This window comes from Lithobates pipiens, unplaced genomic scaffold (genome assembly GCF_037356315.1).
Source record: "Lithobates pipiens isolate NorthernLeopardFrog02 unplaced genomic scaffold, aLitPip1_a1.2 Scaffold_10, whole genome shotgun sequence".
Classification (NCBI taxonomy): Eukaryota; Metazoa; Chordata; class Amphibia; order Anura; family Ranidae; genus Lithobates; species Lithobates pipiens.
The window spans coordinates 31,227,388-31,250,957 of record NW_027507686.1 but is presented as its reverse complement, the minus strand read 5'-3'; the positions used below and the strand labels follow the sequence as shown (position 1 = coordinate 31,250,957).

The following is a 23,570-nucleotide window of genomic DNA, read 5'->3' as shown; positions in this document are numbered from 1 at the left end:
CACAGCCAAAGCATTTCATGAATGGCATTGCCTGCCAGAACTGTAAATAATAATAATAATCCATCTGGGCTTTGGCGCCCCCTAGTGCTGGAGACACACAGTTTTTCCTTCCTCCGGAGCCTGGAAAATCATTGAGCACCAACACACATAGCAGAGCAAAGCCTGTCCTACAGACTGTTAGGCAGCACTAAGCAAGGAAAGGGTTATTGGAAAGAATCGGAGTTAAAGGACACAAAGTGCAGACCAGGAGCTGACAATCTAGGGGGAAATGTCTCAATCTTGCTAAGTTTTACTAATCATAGTTCAGCACCATGGACAGCAGCCACAGAAAGCCACCACTATAATACTATATAATAGAAATTCCATAGCACTTGGGCAGGCAGATAATGTAGGAAGCCAATATACAGCTGAGAGATTCAGAAAAAACTGCTGCAGAACCTCTTGTGGGAGCTCCCAGTCCTCTCTGCCAAGCTGAGACTGGCAGATGTGCCACCAGGAGGTCCTATTTATTGCTTGATGGTGATAGAATATCCCTGTGCTGTGCCTGCAGAATGTTCCCTGTGGTCTGTATGGGGATCTAATACAGGTTCATCCTGGATACAGTCTGTACAGTGTGCCACCTTCACTCCCATTTACCCCCTGGTATCTGTGCTGGTGACCCGGGCTGGGGAGGGGCTCTGAGCTCTCATAGGCTGCAGGAGAATGAGGAGCCCCTTCATAACTGGCAGTAGCATCAGCTGGAGAGGACAGACAGGAGAAGAGAGGAGAGGAGAGGGACCATCTCCCAGCACCAGCAGCAGCAGCATCCACCTACAGGTGAGTGACACCCAACTTTCCTATATTTATTTCTGCAACATGTTTCCTTCTCTAGGCTGGGACACTGAAATGTCCAGGGGACAGAGCACCCCCACCCCTTCCCGTCCCAAATGCAAAGATTTGGGATCAGTTTATCCTTACAGCCGCCCTATCCCCACATGTATAAAGAGCGAAAAACTTTATTTTCTACATTGTCATCATCTATCCGATCCAGAATACAGCGCAGCAATTGGAATTTACACTACAACTGTGCGTCTGGAATCAATCACTCTTCAGTTCATGGGCTATTATATACGTTTTATACTCTGTATGCTATTATGGATACATTCACATAGCATTTTTAGCATTATATATATATATATATATATATATATATATATATATATATATATATATATATATATATATATATATACATACACACACACATGACTTTATAGCTACATGTATACTATTTATAGTATTATGATTTTTATTTATACTACTTATGGTACTGTAGTTGCATTTATATACTATGTATGGACATTATAGACATATTTATACTATTATAGATACATGTATACTAGTATAGATACGTTGACATACTATGTATGGGCATTATAGATACACTTATACTATTATAGATACGTTTATATACTATGTATGGACATTATAGATACACTTATACTATTATAGGTACGTTTATATACTTATTATATACTTTAGATACATTTTTATACTATTATAGATGTATTGGTATACTATGTATTGCATTATAAATACATTCATATACTCTGTATGTCATTATATTGTATATACACTTTTACTATTATAGATACATTATATATTATACATGACATTTTTATACACATGTATACTATTTATGGCATTATGGATATATTTATGGTAATGTAGCTGCATTTATATACTATGTGTGACATTATGAATACATACTATTTTAGATACATTTGTATACTATGTATTGCATTATAGATATTTTAATATACCATGTATGGCATTATAGATACACTTATACTAATACAGATGTATATGCTATATATGGCATTACAGATACAGTTATACTATTATAGACATTTGAATACTATGTATTGCATTATAGATACATTTATATACTATGTATGGTGTCATAGATACACATATACTGTGTATGACATTATAGATACACATATATAGTGTATATGCATGGCGTTATACAGTAGATACAGTTATTCTATTGCAAATACATTTGTATACTATGTATTGCATTATAGATTCATTTATGTCCCATGTATGGCATTATAGATACATTTATGTCCCATGTATGGCATTATAGATACACGTATATATAATGTATGGCATTATAGATACATTCATACTATTCATACTATACATTTGTGCTATCAGAGATACAGTTATAGATGATTCTATCCAGCTGAGTCCTCTGTGGGCTCCCAGGACTGTACTTTGTGACAATGTCCATGAACTCTGAGTGTTCTGGTTGGATTGGGTCACTCTATTAGGCAGTTCATATTGCTATTGCCTTTGGTTGTGTGGACTTTATTTTGCAATGTCCTTGCTGTGCTTTGGAAAGAATGTTTTTTATTTATTTATTCTGTGTCTCTTTTTTTTTTTTTGCATTGAGTGTTTTTTCCATTTTATTTGTACAAACCCACCATCCTCAGATCGCCTGTCTAAACAGGGAAAGAGGTTTGCAGAGGAAAACAGGTCCGGAGCCGACAATTATTTTTGCCATTATCTTCCTCTTTTCTGAGCTTGGCTTGTCAGTGGAAAATAAAGGCTGGATTGTTCTGAGCTCCGGCTGTGATAAAATAGTGTAGATGGATTCACAATGAGCTGAGCTGGCAGGGAAAAGCACTGACCCCCCCCCCCCCCTCATTGTTGCATTCAGATTTGGGGTAACAAAGGATGGAGATGATGCTGGAATGTGATTCATTTCTGTCATTCTCAGACTCTTCCTACCTGTGGAGGGACCATGCCAGGCTGGCTTTCTGAAAGACCCTGTTAGCAGCAGGCAAGCCAGGTTCATTGTGGGGTGACTTCATTCCTTTTCATAAGAGCATGCCCCTCCCCCATTGTTGATTTTGACAACCTATGTCTAGCATTCCTCTAATTAAAGCTGAGGTTCTATCTGCTTATATCTTCTCTGCCCCCACCCCATCAACATGATAATGAAAATTTTAAAATAAATTCTATCCATTTTCATTACATGTCTTATTTTAGATCCAATGATGTCATCACTGGGTCTCTGTGCTTTTCTATGGAAGACAGTCAGAACATAGCTGGTGGGAGGGGCCTGTGTCTTGCCGAAAAAGGTCCCCCGCAGATAATGCCCCTCCCCCGACTGCGCAGGCGCAGCGCTTGCACAGTACTAACGACTATGGAGCCGCCGAAAGTCTCCGAAGATGAACAGCTGATCGTCAACTCTACATGGCGCCTGCGCACTGAGTCCAGGTTCAAGCCCCACCATCCAAGTGGACATAGAGTTAGAATATAAATATGCTGAACAAAGCCTTGCCCGAAGTGAGCCCGCGAGGGGCCCTGTTACAAAGGAACGTAGGCGCCGTGTACAGCTCACTCACAGGTGTTCTGCTTCGGCTATTTTCGGCGGTTGTATTGTGGTTTGTACTGTGCAAGTGCTGCGCCTGCGCAGTACAGGGGGGTCATTATCTGCCGGGGGGACCTTTTTCGGCAGAACACCGGCAAGGTGCTGTACATAGCTTCCTGAAAACATCACAGCTCCCAGTCTCAGTACTCCTGTCAAGAGCCCCCAGTCCTGATGCAAGCAGTGGGAGGAGTTATGCAAATATCAAAAAATTCCTTGCTGGGTGGATGTCAGTCTGGAGGAGTGGGTTGTTTCTAGGCAGGTTGTATTTGCATGTAGGCCACCTTATGTACCACCCACATTCAAGGCCGGGACAAGGTCATCTAGAGCCCGGGGTGAACATGCGCAATTGCCCCACCCCCAAGATGTATGAGCATCATGTGTCAGCAAAAATCCCCCCTCCTCAAAAAAAAAAAAAAAATTGAGCACAAATCTGCATGCTTACCCGCAAAGCAAAAATTCTTCCTTCTCCCAGTAAAAATCAGCTCCCCTGCTGAAATGCCCCCCCTAGAACAAATCTCCCCCTATCCCCCTAAATTCCCCCTCCTATCACAAATCCTTCATCACTGAAATGTCCCCTCTAAGAACACAACCTTTCTCCCCCCTCTCCAAATACCCCTGCCCAGCTAAAATACCCCCCCCCCCCCATCACCCTACTAACAAACCCTCTCCAAAAAAAAAAAAGAACCCCCCCACCATATCATCATCTTATAGCACAAATCATCTTCCCCCATCCCCCCTCCCAAGACAAATGCCCCTAAATCGCCACTCCTAACACATCCACCCAAATTCCCCCTCCTAGAACAATTCTAACCACCTGCTTCCCCACAAATTCCCCCTCCAGACACAATCCCCTCTCCTCCCAATCTCCTTGCAGTGCCCCCCCATTTCACATGATACCACAGTGCCCAGGGCATCCACCCCTCCTGCCCACCCTTTGTCCCAGCCTTGCCCGCATGTGATGCTGAGCCTCCATGATTGAAAGCACTGAAATCCAATGAATGACAGGGGCGGGCTATGGACAATCAAGCTGACGAGGAAAGAATTAGATGATGCTGGACGTCTTCTAGCCAGGAAATGAGGTTGGCCCTATCTGACTTACTGCAGCTTCTGATGCACATTATGAAAAGCTCACGGTGTGCAGTGAAAATAGAGGAAGCTGTTTCAGTCCAGCAGAGGAGCCGATACTACAGTGCAAGTCTGCAGATAAAGCATTACGTTTTATTGTTTTATTTGTAAAAAAAATATATATATATATATATCAAGTGTGCCCACACATTTCGAGGGTCTTTGCTTGCCTCACAGGGCTTCTACTTTAAATTTGGCGATTTGTCCAGACCTGTTCGGGAGGGACCAGTCTGTGTGAACAGATGAAGCAGTCAGGAGTCTCCTGTGATTGGGATACTCCACCGGTATGGACAGACCGTCCATGATAACACATGACTCCAACTCTAATTATCCCCAATCACAGTCTGACCCAGTGACACCTCGACCACAATGTATGAGCTTCAGATGGTAGTCACTGGATATTAGTCATCTATTTATGTAACTCTGACATATGCCACAACGCTGTGCAGAAACACTGACTGCGCCATTACTACCATGGAAACATATCACCGAATGAACCAGCAGTATATTGAGTCATGAAAGCAGAAAATCCTAAACCTGTATGCTCCATGCAGAAAGAGACACCTGCTGGGAACTGTAGCCAGGACCCAAGTGCTGTGAACAGCCTCCCTTTCTTCCATTTTAGTCCAGAATTGGCCGTTAGACCTATTAGATACAGCAATCAGAGGACATTATTGATCACTTACGGCGGTGAAGTCATCAGGCTGTGCGCTGGAGTTGGCGCGGTTATTCAATTAGGCTGAAAGGCGGGCGGGCTGAAGATAAATATGGCACGGTGCTAACTATGTAATCTAAATAAGATATTATGCAAATGTGCATTAAAAATAAAAGTAAAATGATGACAGCAGAAAAAAAAGCACAAGGCGCTATCTATGGGAATTGCACATTTTCCAGCCTGTGCAGATTTTATTGTGTCTGGATTTTTTTTTTACAAATGCTCATGAACGCCTAAAAATAAAAGTCAGCATTAGAGCTCTGCAACTGCACAGTGGGTGTGACTAACAGAGCCCCGCCCAATCTCCCGCCCAGGAGGAGCCATGATCACTGTTGCTGTGAAATGCATAGGGGGATTATGGCTCTGCATAGATTGATGTTTTTATGGGTGGATTATCTAATAAATTATCCAATTAGGTGCCTGCATGAGTACAGTTGCTCCCACTTTGTTTGGTTTGCCTTAGGGGCTGCGGAGCCGTATTTATTGGTTGCCATTGTCCTCCTTTCTGAGTGCTGTTCTTATGTAAGCAGTGGATAATTCCTCCAATGGATTGCATTTTTTTTTATAATACCTTTGGATAGGGGTTAGAACCCCAGAAAGGCTTTTATTAAGCTTTTACACCTCAACACACCATGCTAACAGGCATGTGTCCCAGCACAAAGAGCAATAACTCTTTGCTGTATAGTCTGTGCTGCTGAAAATGCTGCGTGCCTTATTTTTGGTCTATTAAGGTGCATTGGGCAGACCATTCAAATTAACACAACGCATGTTAAAGTGGTTCTAAAGTCTCAAGGTTTTTTACATTCTATGCTTTAAGGTAAAAAAAAAATCCTTCTCTGCTGCAGGATCTCGCCCAGCCCCCCTTTTTCTTACCTGAGCCCAGCCTGATCAAGCGCATTGGCTCCCGCTGCTGTCAATCAAATGCTGTGATGAGGTGGGCGGTGGGTGGGGACAAGTTGCATAGTCTGTGTCAATAGACACAGACTGGGTGGCTCAGGAGCGAGCCCGCATGGGTGTCCCCATGGAAAGCAGCTTTGGAGTCACGGCTGCAGTGTATTTTTACCCAATGAAAGCCAATGACTATTGCAAATGCTATCAATCTGCCCAGTGAGGAGGGAGACAGCAGTCAGAACTGTGGGAGCTGTGGGGCAGTGGCGTCACTAGGGTTGGTTTCACCCCCCTCCACCAACTACAGCCCCCCCTCAGTACAGAAACCGCCCACTAACTACAGACCCCCTCCCTCAGTATAGGCTTCCCCCCCAGTACAGACCCCCCTTCCTCAGTATAGACTCCCGCACTAAGTACAGACCCCATTTCCTCAGTACAGACACCCCCATTAAGTACAGACCCCCTTTTCTCAATAGAGACCCCCCCACTAAGAACTGAACCACTCCCTCAGTATAGACCTCTCTCCCTCAGTACAGACAACCCCTCAGTGCAGACCCCCATCAGTATAGACAAGGCCAATCAGTATAGCCCCCCTTGGTGTAAGCCCCCCATCAGTATAGACAACCCCACTCAGTGTAGACCCCTCGTCAGTATAGGCACCCCCCATCAGTATAGACACCCTCCCCAGTGCAGACCCCCATCAGTATAGATACCCCTCCTCAGTGCAGACCCCCGTCAGTATAGACACCCCTCTTCAATGCAGACCCCCCACCAGTATAGACACCCCCTCACTGCAGACCCCCCCATCAGTATAGACACCCCCCATCAGTAAAGGAACCCCCCTCGGTGCAAGCTCCCCCATCAGTATAGACACCCCCCTCAGTGTAGACCCCCACATCAGTATAGGCCCCCCCATTAATATAGACACCCCTCCTCAGTGCAGACCCCCCATCAGTATAGGCACCCCCCTCAGGGCAGACCCCCCATCGGTATAGACATCCCCCCTCAGTGCAGACCCACCATCAGTATAGACACCCCCCTCAGTGTAGACAACCCCCTCAGTATAGGCACACCCCCTCAGTCCAGACCCCCCCATCAGTATAGGCACCCCCCTCAGTGCAGACCCCCCATCAGTATAGACCCCCCTTCAGTATAGACACCTTCCCTCAGTGCAGACCCCCCCATCAGTATAGACACCCCCCTCAGTGCACAGTATAGACCCCCCCTGCACATGTCCATCTACATACTGTATAGAAAAGTGTACAGACCTCAGAACAGTGCACACTGATATGCTGCACACAGCGGTGTGTCCCTAGGGTTCCTCCTTCCGTATGGATGTAAACAGAGAGGAGAGGCGGGACGCCTTCGGTTTGCTCCGCTGATACCCACGGGTATCACCTGGGCCCGGCCCACACCCCCCACCCCTCCCCCTAGAAACACCACTGCTGTGTGGCCATGCATACTAGCACATTATAACTTTGCCTTGCAGGTAAACAAAAAAACAAAAAAAAACCTTTACTTTACTACCACATTAAAGCAGCATTAAACCCATAACCAAAAATGTTATATATTGCAGCTTACTCATCATTAGATGCAGTGGTATTCTTTTTTTTTCTTATTGTTTCTTATTTCTTTCTCTGTATTGTGAGATACAACTCTGGAGGAATTAGCACAGCAGACAGCAGCAGCATCAGTCTAGGGGGGAGGGGAGTGTTTGCTGTACTAACAGATTTAGAACCACTAACAAATGGAAGCTAAACTCTAGCTGACACTTTATTATAAGTTACAGCAAACAGCTGATCATTGTAAGCACCCCTGTCAGTGTTAAAGCGGCAATAAACCGCAGCCTATTTTTTTGTAAGGTAAAGGCACAATGTGCTAGTATGCATCGCATACTAGCACATTATGAAATCCTTGCCTTAGGAGGAAGCCCTCCAGTTTCGAGCTGTCACCACTGACAGGGCTTCCATCTTCACCCGATCTTCCTTCCGGGTTCACGTCCTCCAGCCTTCTGATTGGCCGCACCGCAATGACGTCACTGCGGAAGTCACCGACCGTGGCACAGAGCTCTGAAGGGACGGCACAGGCACGCTGTCCCTTCAGAGCGCATGTGCCAGTGATGTCACCAGCTGCATGCAGAAGGAATATCTCCTAAATAGCGCAGGTTTAACAGGTAAGCTTTATTATAGGCTTACCTGTAGGTACAAGTTCAAAAAACAGGGTTTACGTCCACTTTAAATGTTTTTTCTCATCCTTGTAACTGCAAGAGAGCTTGTTCTTTTGAAAAACAGCTGGCACACTTCCTAAATCACCAAATGTACATAGAAGAAAGAAAACCTAAAATGAAAACGAATGCAGCCATTACATCTAAGGATCAGTAAGCTGCAAAATAATAAAAGTTTGCCATCGAGGTTAATAGCGCTTTACGCTCTGCAGAGGGCCGGGCTGGTGTGAATGGCCCATTATTAACCATTAAGGCCCCTTTTGTTTTAAGCTAGCTTTCTTCAAGTGTATCTGATCAAATGAATTACACAAGAAACGTATCGATCGCTGTTCATATTTTCAGTCTCATTTCCGATGTGCCGATATTTAATCTGGCTCAGATAGATGAAGTGTCACACCGAGTTCAAGTCTATTGGATCTTCCCGATGACACTTTACACGGCGTCCCATTCTAGGTGGACACGCCCCCCGCGCTCTGCCTTTACCTTCCAGGTAATCGTGTCTAGCCGCCATTGTGAGGCTAAATATCATTATGTGCACAGATGTGTCTGTAGGCTGGAAATAAAAATCAAATGTAATGAGGATTTAATTCTCACCTTCAGCCTTCCCTCCAGTCTTCGCACAGTTGTAGCGGCTCCTCTCCTGGACTGAAATGGCTTACTCTGATTTAATCTGCTGATAGGACAGAGCCTTTGGAGTCACTCTGCACAGTTTGGTGTGTATTGCTGGAGATTTTTTCCTTGGGAGGGTGCATGTGATCAGCACAAGGCCAATCAGCACTCTCCAGACAGAGAGTCAGCAGTCATGCAGCCTCATAGGACAGTTAGAGGAGAATAAAAGCTCCTCCTACAAGCTTTAACCAGACACTGATAGAAGTCACAAAACTGCTATATACTGCTGATGAGAAAGGGTATTTAACAGTTTATATTTACTAAAGTAATTGCATTTCCATGTTCTGTGGACTGCAGGAGCCCAGATTTAGTGAATCCAGGGTCCGGGTTTAGTAACACTTTAAGCTTTATAATTCGCATGTTGATGAGGGGGAGAGGAAACCAGGAAGAAAAATATGAGGATTAAACTTCAGCTTTAATCAAAAGACATTAACTGATTGCATACAAATTGAAACTCTTAAAGTTTGACCTCATATTATATGGTTTTGGTAAATCTTAACAAAAATCAGCAGAAAATCTGATAGTGTGTATGGGGCTTTACTCTGATTTACATGCTTAATCCAGGCCAGTGACTGAGAAAGTACTAAGGCCAGATACCGCCAGAAATGTAGCATTTTCAGAGTGAGGACAGCAATGACAATCATGTATTTTTTTCAGTACAGATTCCCTTCAATCCCTTTCAAGGGGTTTAGTTTAACAAAAAATTCCTATGTGAATGCCCCAGCCTTGGAGTAAAATCCCAAAAAGTGTTAGGATCGAGCTCGCCTGCTGGTGGCACTGTGGTGCTCTGGGCGGAAGGCTGCAGTTTTAGTGTCCACCAGCAGGTGTCTCCCAGCAGCCAGCAGGTTCCAACTATCATCTCCCCCTGACAACTGGGATGGGAACGAGGCAGCAGGATACTGGATGTAGCAGGGCAAGGGCAAGAGCAAGAGCAGAGGTAAATAGCTACAAAGTCAGGCAGCAGCACAACAAACAGGGTACAAGCAGGGGCAACTGAGACAAGGAGCAGTAGTAGCAAAGATGGAACTTAAGTACCTTCCCAACCGGTGTGGCTAGGTGGAGCTGATCGCTGGAACCTGCTGGCTGCTGGGAGACACCTGCTGGTGGACACTAAAACTGCACCTTTCCGCCCAGAGCACCACAGTGCCACCAGCAGGTGAACTTGGTCCTAACATAATGCATAACTCCCAACTGTCCCTGATTTTGAAGGAACTGTCCCTGAGTTGGAGCAATGTCCCTCTGTCCCTCATTCCTCCTCATTTGTCCCTCATTTTGGTCTGATCCATATAGATGTATATAAAATGCACTTTTTATCTTTCAAAAAGTGGTTCCCAGCGCCAAACCTTTCATTCAAATTCTAAATTGCTGCATTTGTACATTTTAAAAGCCAATATAAAGAGATATTAGTGGTAAAAAAAGCACTTTTAATTAGGGAGGTTTGTCCCCTTTAAGGGGCATGGCAAGGGACGTGTCCTACACCTACATACGTCTGCTAGTAGGTGTCCCTCATTACCATCTCAGAATGTTGGGAGGTATGCATAATGTGTGTATCACGTGCAAAATGTCATTTTCTGTTTATTTCCTATGACTGTCAGCTCCATCTAGTGTCCATAGTGCACTGTTTTTCTTAAAAACCTCAATCAGGAACATACCGCATTATGGCCACTAGATGGAGCTGACAATCACAGGAAATAAAGGGAAAATGACAGTTCACACATGAGACACATTACCTCTGATTTTTTTTTTCTATAAATAGACTAAGTTAACCCCATAAGTTCTGTAGAAAATCTTCTCCTTTCTGTGCCCGGATATGATGCCAAAAAAACACCCCTCCCACCCTGCACCAGGATAAGTACGCTGACTGCTACGCTCTCACCCTGACCGATCCTATCGTTTAATTATCAAACCGCACTCTGTGTGGGAGTACGGAAAAGCCGGGATCCTGACCCCGCGGTGGAGCGAAGATCAGAGCCCCGCATCTAATAAAAAAGAATAAAACTTTCCCGATTAGTTCTACGCGCCGAGCGATGAAAAGAAGAAATTGAAATATCTCTAATTAACCGGCGAAAATCTGTCACAGCCTCACTGTATCAATGGCTGTGAAAATTTAGGATGTCGAATGAAGACAGATGAGCCTTGTAGCCATCCCTTTGACCGCTGCGCGCATTTTAATTAACTCGGAGCGCGTTAATCGCCCCCCCCCCCCCTTGTCACTAGTCGCAGGTAGTCAGCTGCTCCACCCGTCAAATCGCTGCCACTTCAGGCCTTGTTCAAGTATTTATGAAGCGATGTGTCATCAGAGAGACTGTAGAATGAGCTTCCTCGGCCGTCCTCGGCTCTGCGGGAAAATCAATATCTCGCCGTGATAGAAAGGCGATTGAACGCAGAGGCGCTCCGAACCTCCGCGCAGCTGTATATGGAGGATATTGTATCAATTAAACAAGGTGTAAAAAAAAAAAAAAAAGGTTTGTTTATTTGCTGGGCGCTCCAAGACGGAATGTGCTCATAAATGGCGCTCGCAGATGGCGACGCGCGAACCTTGAACCTTCTATAGATCAGAGCAGACGCTCATTATTATTTCCCGTTTCTAAAATTGAATGTAAAGATCTCACACCTGCAGACTAATCAGCGCGCTTGTCAGCGCAGGCTATTGAAGTCTCTTCCACCCTTTATAGGAAATGATCGCAGTTCACCGACACCAGATAAAACATTTCCTTATTCCTGTATGATAATGAACTAAAGCAGAACTTAAAGGAGGCCAAAAATAACAAGATCTAAATTCATCGTTTATTAAAAGATAAAATGACAAAACTTGATTTTGCTACAATATTCATCTTCAGTGCCGATTTCTGCCACTAGATGTCCTCAGTCTGATGGCCAGCATCCTTCAACCCTGAGGCTGTGGACAGGACAGTGAAAGGAGAAGCAGTGATGAACTCATATCTCTGCTCACTCGTCCTATTAGCATGCTTCAGGAACTGACTGGCTCCCTGGGCTGCTTCTTACTCCTCCAGTCTGTGCTCTGCTGTACAGGGGCTGCAAAAGGCTGATACCAGTTTGGATTTGGCTATTTGCACTGCTTGCTTTTAATGATGTGTTAATGATTACAGAGCTGCACTATTTTTGTCCTTTATACCTGGCCAGAGTTCAGCTGATCAAGCTCTGTCCTTTATGGTCCTGCTTGCACACATATACATTCTGTGTGCATCTGGTCCTTGCGTGCCGCCAGGGCCAGGACAAGGGGTGGGCAGGAGGGGCGGCACTGTGGTATCATGTGAGGTGTGGGGGGGGGGGGGGCACCGTGAAGGGATTGAGGGGGGGATATGTGTTAGGAGGAGGTATTTGGCGGGCAGCAGGGGGTAAGAATTGTTCTAGTAGAGGAAATTTGGGGGTGTGTGCTAAGAGTGCTGATTCGGGGGAATTTGTGTTGGGAGGGGGATGGGAGAAGAGGATTTATGTGGTAAGAGGGTCGATTTGGGAGGTTTGTGCTAGAAAGGGTGATATGGTAGAAGAAGGAGGTGATTTGTGCTAGGTGGATTTTTTTTGGGGGGGGTGGGGTGGGGGATTTGTGCTAGTAAGAAGGAAAGAAGGATTGGGGGGTTCCTGTGCTAGGGTGGAGGATGGGGGGATATTTGTACTAGGAGGGGGATTTGAAGAGTGTGTTCTTGGAGGAGAAATGTGAGTAGTGGAGGATTTGTGCTATGAGGGGTGATCTTTTTCTGGGGGGGGGCATTTGTGCTCAGTGAGGTTTGGGGGATGGAGGGACAGAGACTTGTGCTTGGGGGGAGGATTTCAGCAGGGGGGCGTTTTGTTCTAGAAGGAGGGGGAATTTATGCTTAGGGGGTAATCATGCAGATTAGTGGCCAATTTTTTTTTTTGGGGGGGGGGGGTGAGGGAGGTGATGAGATGACACAATTATGTAAATCCTGGTGCCCTGACAGTTCTCGGCTGCTCACAAACGCACACCTGTGTATGGGTGATCGGCGTGTTCTATTTATCTAAAGTGATGGCCGTGTGTCGGGTGATGGGCCACTGAAAATTACCTTTTTTTACTTCTTGGAAAGTCAGGAGACAGATTGTGTCAGCTCTGACGGCAGACGGGAAACGAGCGCTGGAGAAAAGCCAAAACCGCTTTTCAAATTCTGCACAATCCGTCAGATCCCATTCCTGCCATGTAATCCCGTATCGCTTTCTTACCCACCGCTGTGTCACACAGACCGTGCCAAGCGCAAGGATTTCATGAGAAGATGATAAACAGCCATTCCTGGCGAGGGCGAGCCGTCTGTAACCAGCAATGACTGTGGATGGGACGCTCAGAGGATTTCAGTATTTGCAGGCACAGTTATGGTGGGGCCCAATATGTATTATGTACATCCCCAGTGCTGGAATAAGATCATCTAGCACCCAGGGTGAAGATGCCAGGCAGTGCCCCTCCCCCCCCCAAAAAAAGTATATGCATTATGTGCCAGCAAAAATCTCTACACCACCCCCCGAAATTCCAACACTGATCTTTACACACCCTAAGCTGAAATTCCACCCCCCAAAATAATTTCCCCTCTTCCAGTACCAATCCCTCTCCTAGCACAAATCCCCCCCCCAATCCCCTCTCCTAGCACTTATCCCCCCCTCAAATTTTACCTCCTAGCACAAATCCCCCAATCATCCCAACTAGCACCCCCCAAATCCCCCAATCATCCCAACTAGCACCCCCAAATCCCCCAATCATCCCAACTAGCACCCCACAAATCCCCCAATCATCCCAACTAGCACCCCCCAAATCCCCCAATCATCCCAGCAAGCACACCCCAAATCCCCCAATCATCCCAGCAAGCACACCCCAAATCCCCCATTCATCCCTACTAGCACCCCCTCAAATCCCCCAATCATCCCAACTAGCACCCCCCAAACCCCCTAATCATCCCAACTAGCACCCCCTCAAATCCCCCAATCATCCCAACTAGCACTCCCCCAAATCCCCCAATCATCCCAACTAGCACCCTTCGAATCCCCCAATCATCCCTACTAGCACCCCCCCAAATCCCCCAATCATCCCTACTAGCACCCCCACAAATCCCCCAATCATCCCTATTAGCACACCCCCCCAAGTCCCCCAATCATTCCTACTAGCACACCCCCCCAAATCCCCCAATCATCCCTACTAGCACACCCCCAAATCCCCCAATCATCCCTACTAGCACCCCCCCAAGTTCCCCAATCATCCCTACTAGCACCCCCCCAAATCCCCCAATCATCCCTTCTAGCACCCCCCCAAATCCCCCAATCATCCCTGCTATCACCCCCCAAATCCCCCAATAATCCCTACTAGCACCCCCAACTCCCCCAATCCTCCCTACTAGCACCCCCAAGACCCCCAATCATCCCTACTATCACCCCCAAATCCCCCAATAATCCCTACTAACACCCCCCAAATCCCCCAATCATCCCTACTAGCACCCCCAACTCCCCTAATCATCCCTACTAGCACTCCCCCAAATCCCCTCTCCTAGCACTTATCCTCCCCCCAAAATTTCACCTCCTAGCACAACCCCCCCCCCCCCATCCCCCTTCTTAACAGAAATCCACTCCCTCCTCAAATTGCTGTCCCCCTCCTCCAACTTCTCCTCTCCTTGCACAAATCCCCTCTCCTAATACTTATCCTCCCTGCAAATTTTCCTTATTAGCACAAATTCACTCTCCTAGTAGAAATATCCCCCCAAATCACCCATTCTAGCACAACCTCTAAAATCCCCACTGTGCCCAGGGCAGCCATCCCTCCTGCCCACCCCTTGTCCAGGTCCTGTACATCCTGATCTGGCTACCTTTTGTAGCTTAAGGGGGAGGTAAAACACAACCCAACCACCTATTTTTACCACCCCCTAACTGTAAATGTAAACAAGATCTTAACCTTGGTTCACACCTACAGATGCGATTGAGCATAGGCGCATTTCTGTGCATTCCCATGTTCCTTGTGTAGGGCTTTTAAATGGACAAGAGACTATTTCGGATATGGATCCACACCTAACCACAAGCACCTAAAAACAGCAGATCTCTCTGCATGTCAGGAAATCATACCATTTTTTACACGTTTCTGACCTGCAAAAGTCTGAACTAGGCCTAATGCCCCGTACACACGCTCGGACTTTCCGACAGAAAATGTGCGATTGGACCGTGTTGGAAAATCTGATCGTGTGTGGGCTCCATCTGACCTTTTCCGTCTGAATTTCTGACACACAAAGTTTGAGATCTGGATCTAAAATTTTCCGACAACAAAATCCGATCGTTTAAATTCCGATCGTGTGTAGACAATTCAGACGGACAAAGTGCCACGCATGCTCAGAATAAATTACGAGACGAAAGCTATTGGCTACTGGACTCTTTATAGTTCCGTTGTACGTGTTCTATGTCACTGCCTTCTGAACGGTTGGATTTTCCGACAACTTTGTGCGACCGTGTGTATGCAAGACAAGTTTGGGCCAAAATACGCCAAAAAAAAAAACAGACAGATTTTGTCGTCGGGAATGTCCGACCGTGTGTACAGGGCATTATGCATTTCTGCAGCTGGGAAATGTGCACAAAATCACACATGTTCCCCGCCCGCTGAGAAACGCATTGCAGGGGTGCCATTAATTCCTAATAGCATCCCCACACATCGGCATCCGCGGCTTTTTTGCGCACACCAAACTGCTTCAGCTGCATGTGGTTAGGTGCGGCGCCATTAAAAAAAAAGGGGGTTGGGACTTCTTTCCTCACCTTTTTCACAGGTAGACGGTTCATATCATTCTGAATTAAAATTCTGACACATTTCAGTTTCTTTGGAAATTCAGATGTATCCGAATTTCCGAATTAGAATAGTACCGAATTTAAACGAATCCGAAATAATGAAATAATGAAAAAAAATTTGTACAAAATTCAAATTTGAATTGTTTTCAAATCCGACTTCAATAACTTTTCAAATTCAAATAGTTTTCCAATTTCCAAAGAGAATAAAATAGAATAGAAAATAAAGGAATAGAATAGAAAAAAAAAGTATTTTTTTTTCTATTCTATTTCTTTATTTTCTGTTCTGCTTTATCCTCTTTGGAAATTGGAAAACAATTCTAATTTGAAAACTATTCAAAATTGATTTGAAAACTTTTTGAATCGATCCAAATTAGAATTTGAAAAATTTGAATCAATTCAAAAAATGAATAAACAAAATGAATTCCGAAAACTAATGAAACAAATTTAACTAAACTAATTTATGCAAATACATTTATGGAAGCTGAATTTATGTAAGCTGTTGGTGCTATATAAATCCTGTATAATAATAATAATAATAATGTAAATAACTAATCAAAACGAAACAAAATGAAACAAATATTTTTGTTTTGCACATGTCTACCACCAATTAAAATGAATGGGCTGCTTTATCCGCAATGGTCATGTGTAAACGCACATGCACATTAGAAAGAGAGCGAGAGAGGGAGGTTACAGTATCACATAACAGGAGCTGCAGTCCATCTAAAAGCACACATGGGATAAGCTTAACATAAATTGCACAATCTTTCCGAGTGTAGCACAACTGCAGGGTTTGCTGTATTACCCTTATGAGTAAGCGCTGGTCAGCATGAAACGCGTTAACGTTCAGCTGCACCTCACACTGTCTGTGATTCATTTATGGAACGTGCAATAAAGGTTGAGTGAAACAGATTCTGGATCCATTTCTTTACTGTACCCTTTTTAAATCTTAGTTGCTTTCCAAATGTGTAATTACTGCTGTACCTAAAACAAAATAAGGACTGCTATAGTCTCCCACTAAAAATGTTAATTTCCTGGCTGCCTCTGGCTTGGGTTTTTGTGAAGATGAAAGCTGTGGCAGCTGGTGGGTTCTTCTTTCAGGGGGGGGGGGGGCGGCAAACAAATAACACCTCCCCCGCCCCAATGGCGTGGCATGGCACCGAAACAGCAACCGCCCCGCCCATCACTTACCTGGGGGCTGTGGTGTCCTCTCCTGGAGTGTGGGCAGTGGCCGCGGCGGCTCCGGTGTCCGCTCCTCTAACTTCCTCCGCCGCGTCTCCTCTTCTGTCAAATCGCTAGGCATCCAATAGGATTGCCTGATGCCTTGACCAATCGGGATACAGGTCTCATAGACCTGCCTCAAGATTGGCGGGGGAGGATCTTTAGTGTGATAATAATGAAAATGAATTCGCTATGGTCACACAGCTGGGCGGCCTCGAAGCGTAATTCTCTGCGCTCGAGCCCACCTTTTTTTAAAGCCTATTAGAGCCTCTGAACATATCTACCCAATGTGCGGCGCTGAACACTGGGTTAATATGTTCACATTGTCACATTTTGAGGTAGTGGTGAGTGCTGGCAGCTATTTTCTAGTATTTTTTATTTTCTGGGTTTTGACGTTTTATTAAAAATGGTTTGTTTTTTGAGTTCTTAGTTTTGGCAGCTATATATATATATATATATATATATATATATATATATATATATATATTAGAGTCTTTGGCTCTAATCAGGTGCTTCAAATAAACAGCACCTCTCCCCGCCATTGGAATCCATTGTCTGACGCCACTGATGTGTAGATCAGGGGGCAGGACGCATAGATAGGGGAGGCCCCGCCCGTGCGCCCTCTATGGATGGGCCGTCACTGGAAGAAAGTAGACTACAGAATAATAAAGATAATAATAATAGTGTGCTAAATTTTCAATATAAACTTAATAATGAACTCCAGTGAATATGTGACAAACCGTGATCTAAAAATTATATATATATATATATACACAAAATGTCCATATGCACAATGAAATAAATAAATAGACTACAGAATAGAACACCATGATTATTGCACCGGCCTGGTTAATGACCCCCCCCAGAGCCGAGACGAAGCTGCTTAGTAATATCGTTACCGCCATCCTCCATGTTCCATATGAGAAATAAAAACGGAGGAGACAATTATCAGGTCGCTGATGATTCATCCAATAAATAATATATAGATAGATGCGATCGGTACATGAAACACGGGTCACGGCTCTGTGTGGGTGTGAAGAAATGTACAATCCAATCGTTTTAGACTTTTCGCCTAAGGCAAAGACTTCTGGAGGAAATGTGTAACAAGTCCTCATCCTGGAAGTGTCACATTAATAGAAAACTGGGGAAATTAGGAAAAGCAGCCATGGTACTCCATTCCTATCCATCGTGGGAAAACTACAAGTCCCAGCTAATTTTATGGCTTTAGGTTTGTATAAAAACGAAACACAAATAGTGACACAATATTAAAAGAGGCTGAGAGTCTCTCAGCCTCTTTTAATATTGTGTCACCATTTGTGTTTCGTTTTTATACAAACCTAAAGCTGTAAAATAAGAAGATAAAAAATGAATAGCCCCTTAAAAAATAAAATAACAAAATCAGATTTTTGCAATATTCATCTTTATCTTTATTCATCTATTCCATATTCATACAGAGATTTCCCCTACAGTACTTTTTTCTGCCACTAGATGTCATCAGTCTGATGGCCAGCATCATTCAACCCACTACCTTTTGCCCTGGACCTGCCCCTCTCCCAGCCGGTGACTGGACAGTGAAATGAGAAGCAGCACAACGATTAGCTCATCTATCTGTCACCTCATTTCTCCTATCAGCATGCTTCTTGTCAGCACTTCACTGATTGGCTGCTTGTACTGCTTCTTCCTCTCACACTCCAGCCCTGTTATACAGGGACTACAAGAGGCTTATAATACCAGCAGGGATGGAAAATGAAGGGACTTACACGGCTCCTATTTAAAAATATATTTAATGGTGTACTAGAGTTTATGTAAACCCTAACAACTAAAGTCTCTTATTTGCTCCCTGTGGTCTGTTTATCATTTTGTTGTATCTCTTTGCAAAAAAATCTGTTGATCCTGCTAGAAATCCTGTAAGCTGAGAACTTCTTGTACTACACTCTTTAGTTATATTAGTCTCAGTTATCCCTGAGAACTGCAAAATGTGCCCCCCCCCCCCCTATGTTTTGGAGATGAGGGGATGGGGAGGTGTTCTGTGGTCCTAACACTCTTCCTATCCTAGGGTGACAATGCTACTCCTCCATAGGTAAAGTACAATGAGTGAGTGATGTAATCCTAGGACAGTAAGGGGTTTATACATCAGCTCCATTTGGCGTCCAAAATGCTGCAGTTTTCTGAAATACCTCATTAACCACTTCAGCCCTGAAAGATTTTTCCCCCTTCCCGACCAGAGCACTTTTTGCGTTTCGGCACTGCGTCCCTTTAACTGACAATTGCGCGGTCGTGCGACATGGCACCCAAACAAAATGTCTTTTTTTCCCCACAAAATAGAGCTTTCCTTTGGTGGTATTTGAACACCTCTGCGGTTTTTATTTCTTGCGCTATAAACAAAAAAGACAGTTTTGAAAAAAAAGCAAAATTTTTTACTTTTTGCTATAATAAATATCCCCCAAAAATATATAATTTTTTTTTCAGTTTAGACCGATATGTATTCTTCTACATATTTTTGGTAAAAAAATCGCAATAAGCGTATATAGATTGGTGTGCGCAAAAGTAATGGCAGCGATCTGTAATTTTTATCGGGGGCCGCGTCATTATTGCAGACACATCGGACACTTTTGACACTTTTTTGGGACCATTGTCATTTATATAACGAACAGTGCTATAAAAGTGCACTGATTGCTGTGTAAATTACACTGGCAGTGAAGGGGTTAACCACTAGGGGGCGATGAATGGGTTAAGTGTGTCCTAGGAAATGATTCTAACTATAGGGGGATGGGCTACTATTTACATTACAGCGATCACTGCTCCCGATGTCAGAGAGCAGTGATCTCTGTCTTGACACAAGCCAGAATGGGGAAATGCCTTGTTTACCTAGCTACTTCCCCATTCTGAGGCTCAGCGACACGATCGCCGGGAGTCCGGCGGATATCGAGTCCACCGGTCCCACGGGCACAGTCATGCTGCATGCGGTGGGTGCTCCTGCTATCCCCGCCTCTTAAAGGGGATGTACAGGTACACCGCTGCCATTGTGCCGACCTATATCGGCGTGCAGTGGTCGGCAAGTGGTTAAGAAAATGTATTACATTTTGGCCACTAGATGGAGCTGATGATCATATGAATTAATCTATTAGAGAAATTATGGTCAAAATTCCTTGAGTATTGCACAAGTGCATATACTGTATGTGCGCACGGGGTGTGTCGGTGTACCTGGGCACACCCTAATCACCCTATGTACACAGGGCTCTGGCGTCGCGCTTTCTACTCACTAGTCACTTCTAAATATTTCAGTATTTAGAGATGACAGCACTATTCTCTGAACGGCTGCACTGAACCCTCCCCGCCATCCTGGGCACAGCTGCTGGGCATTGCTCTGCTGCAAATTCACCCGGTAATATTTATAAATAGACTCCTGAGTGTGTTGCTAACAGAATCATCAGTGGAACATAGGAAAAGGAAGGGCTTGAAGATACAAACGCAGCTACCGCATCTACAAACTGGTAAGGTGTGATAATTGTAAATCTGCAGCTTTCATTATACTTGGTGATCCTGCCATGAAGGTCCTTGCTCAGGAACTTCCTCTTATAGGGTAAAATATTTTATTCCTGTCTCCCAATTAAGCTCCTGCTTTGTCACCTTGTCACATATCCCTATGTGGGGACTACGAATAGCCATGCTGACACACATTTCTTAGGCACTTCTTGTTATAATGTGACAACACTCTTTCCGTCTCCCAATTGTGCTCCTGCATTGTCATCCTGTCACAAATCTCTGTGATGTTGACTACAAGCGGCCATGCTGACACACATTGCTCTGGCATGGCCCACCCTTGTCATTACCAGAAACCAGTTCAGAAAACATACATACAGCAAATGCTGGAGCCAGTGCATGTAGACAAGGAAGTGTCTGGCAAAGTATTGAGGAGATCAACAGCACTCAGATTTTAAATTGATGAAAAATGGAGAAAACTGTAATTGAAAAAACAAACTGTAATTATTTATGATGCACAGTGCACATGAACGTCATCCAGTTATGTCATACCAGGTCATTGGCCCAGAAAAACACTGTCCTGACTTTACTGATATCACTGCTATATTATTTATATAAATTTAAAACTGCATTTTTTATTCTTCTTTCCAGCTGTTGGCCTGATCAGAGATCTGCTCCTCATGGCTTCATTGATTCCTTCGGCTTCCAGTCACCACGGATTACGTTTCTTCTTGACACAAACGGCTTGACATGATGACCCCATTGTAACAAGAGCTTGGGCACGAACCATACATTTCCTACCAAGATGGAGAATGGCAGTAAAGTGGACAGCCCAACCAACATCTCTTTGGCCAACAACGATGTCGTGTTTAGTATGATTGAGTACAAGGCCATCTCCGTCTTCTTGGTTCTTCTCATTTGTGGTGTTGGCATTATAGGCAACATCATGGTAGTCCTGGTGGTTTTCATCACTCGTGATATGAGGACACCGACCAACTGCTATCTGGTCAGTTTGGCTGTAGCCGACTTAATGGTCCTGGTGGCGGCTGGTTTGCCCAACGTTACAGACAGTTTGGCTGGGACATGGATCTACGGTCATGCTGGCTGTCTCAGCATAACGTACTTTCAGTATCTGGGGATTAATGCTTCCTCCTGCTCGATCACAGCTTTTACAGTGGAGAGGTAGGTTTATGGTGATTGTGGTTGCGTAGCGTACTGTTACAATACACCCTGGCAGGTGATGCAGGCTCTCCAAGTGAGTGCAATCTAAGCACCAAATGATCTTCACTGGTGCTCCTGATGGTGGAGATTGGCTGGAAGTAGATCACTGGCAGGCAGGGCCACCTTTAGAAATAATGGGGTCTACCTGACGGGGTCCCCCTCCCTTGCCTTACTTAGTATGACTGTAGTGTCATTGCTGAGCAGTACATAAAACAGTGAAAAAGAACCATACTTAAAAGCTATTACTGACTATGCCCCCACCGGGCACAGTTTGCTCCCAATAGGGGTGTCCGGCTATAATGGTGACATGACCAATGCCATTAGTTTGTTGTGGATCTACCATAAACCACTGTTAATACAGTTTTATTACACTTTTCTTGCACTGTCTGCATTGAATATTTTAAGTCATACATGCATGTATCCAACCTTCTAATGACAAATATGGACAATGTCTAACTTTCCTATTTAAATGTTTGTGAATTCGGTTTTCTGAAAACTTTCAATAAAAAAATGGTAAAAAAAAATAAAAAAGTGCAATGAGCAATATGCAGGGCAAGGCAGTAAGAAATGGCAGTGCAGAGCTGTGAAGTGCATATATATATATATATATATACCAATTGGAAAGTGCAGGGAAGTCAGTGAGCACTATGCAGTAGCAGGGCAGTCAGTGAGCAGTAAGCAGTAGCAGGACGTTCAGTGAGCAGTATGTAGTGGCAGGGTAGAGCAGTATGTAGTGACAGGTCAGTCAGTGAGCAGTATGTACTGGCTGGGCAGTCAGTGAGCAGTATGTAGAGACAGGGTGGTAAATGAGCAGTATGTAGCAAGGTCCCAGGCCTCCTTTGGTCTAATGAGAACCTCCAAGGCCAGAGATAGCAATACATCCTTCTGTATTTGGTGGGTTGCATGGCAGAGTGGGTGTAATGCAAGGTAGATTGATTGGGTGCCACACACTTCTTGGATGCAAAAGAGATTTTATTTCTCTTAACAGAACATTGGGAGAGAGGGTTAGGGCCAGGACACCCTTAGGTAGTTCCAAGATTAATTGGCAGACTCCAAGACTTCAACAGGAGGACAGCCATGCAGGGAAAGGCATCCAGCAAGACGCTACATCTGCATGTGTGGGAATGCTGTCTCCTATGGCAACAATCTTTAACAGTTCCTAACACAAAGTGTAACAGTTCCTTCACTTCCACTACAATTGCTTCTTGTAGTTCTTCAGTAGGGATGAGCTTGGTGTTCGACTCGAACGCATGTTCGATTCGAACATCGACCGTTCGTCTGTTCAGCGAATTCAGAACTTTGTGGACCGTTCGCACCAAATTCGTGTGGCACGAACGGCCCTCAATGCACTACACCATTGCAGTGCATTGCCAAGTATGCTCTTTGACCCCGCATGCTTGGCCAATCACAGCACCGGCAGTGAGGAGAGCCATAATTGGCCACAGGCAGGATGCCTATGGCCAATTATAGCTCAGGGGGTTTAGTACACGCCCCATACTATATAAGGCCGCCAGCGCGGCGGCCTTGTGTAGTGTGTTCCGGCGTGCAGGGAAAGAGCAAGATAGGTAGGGACAGTGTTCTTTTCTCAGGCATCTGCAGGAGTTAAAGTGGGTGTTGTGTGCCTCCAGCATAGCATACACCTGTATCTACCCTTTTTTCTGGTGTTCTGTAATTCAGGCGGCAGCAGGAGTTAGTGGGTGTTGTGTGCCTCCAGCACAGTATACACCTGAAGATACCCCTTATTGCTGGTGTTCTCTAATACAGGCATCCGCAGGAGTTAAAGTTGGTGTTGTGTGCCTCCAGCACAGTATACACCTGAAGATACC

The 23,570-nt window shown here is 44.8% G+C and overlaps 1 protein-coding gene across 1 annotated transcript in view; it reads left to right on the top strand.

Moving 5' to 3' along the window:
• The first annotated feature begins 285 nt into the window (after nucleotides 1-285).
• Nucleotides 286-23,570, top strand: part of LOC143928824 (thyrotropin-releasing hormone receptor-like) — a 70,463-nt gene continuing 47,178 nt past the window's right edge. Inside the window, exons 1-2 of the mRNA XM_077453371.1 lie at nucleotides 286-816; nucleotides 21,175-21,705. Of these exons, the coding sequence (XP_077309497.1) occupies nucleotides 21,329-21,705 (377 nt within the window). The 5' untranslated portion in view covers nucleotides 286-816; nucleotides 21,175-21,328. The remainder of the gene's footprint in view (nucleotides 817-21,174; nucleotides 21,706-23,570) is intronic.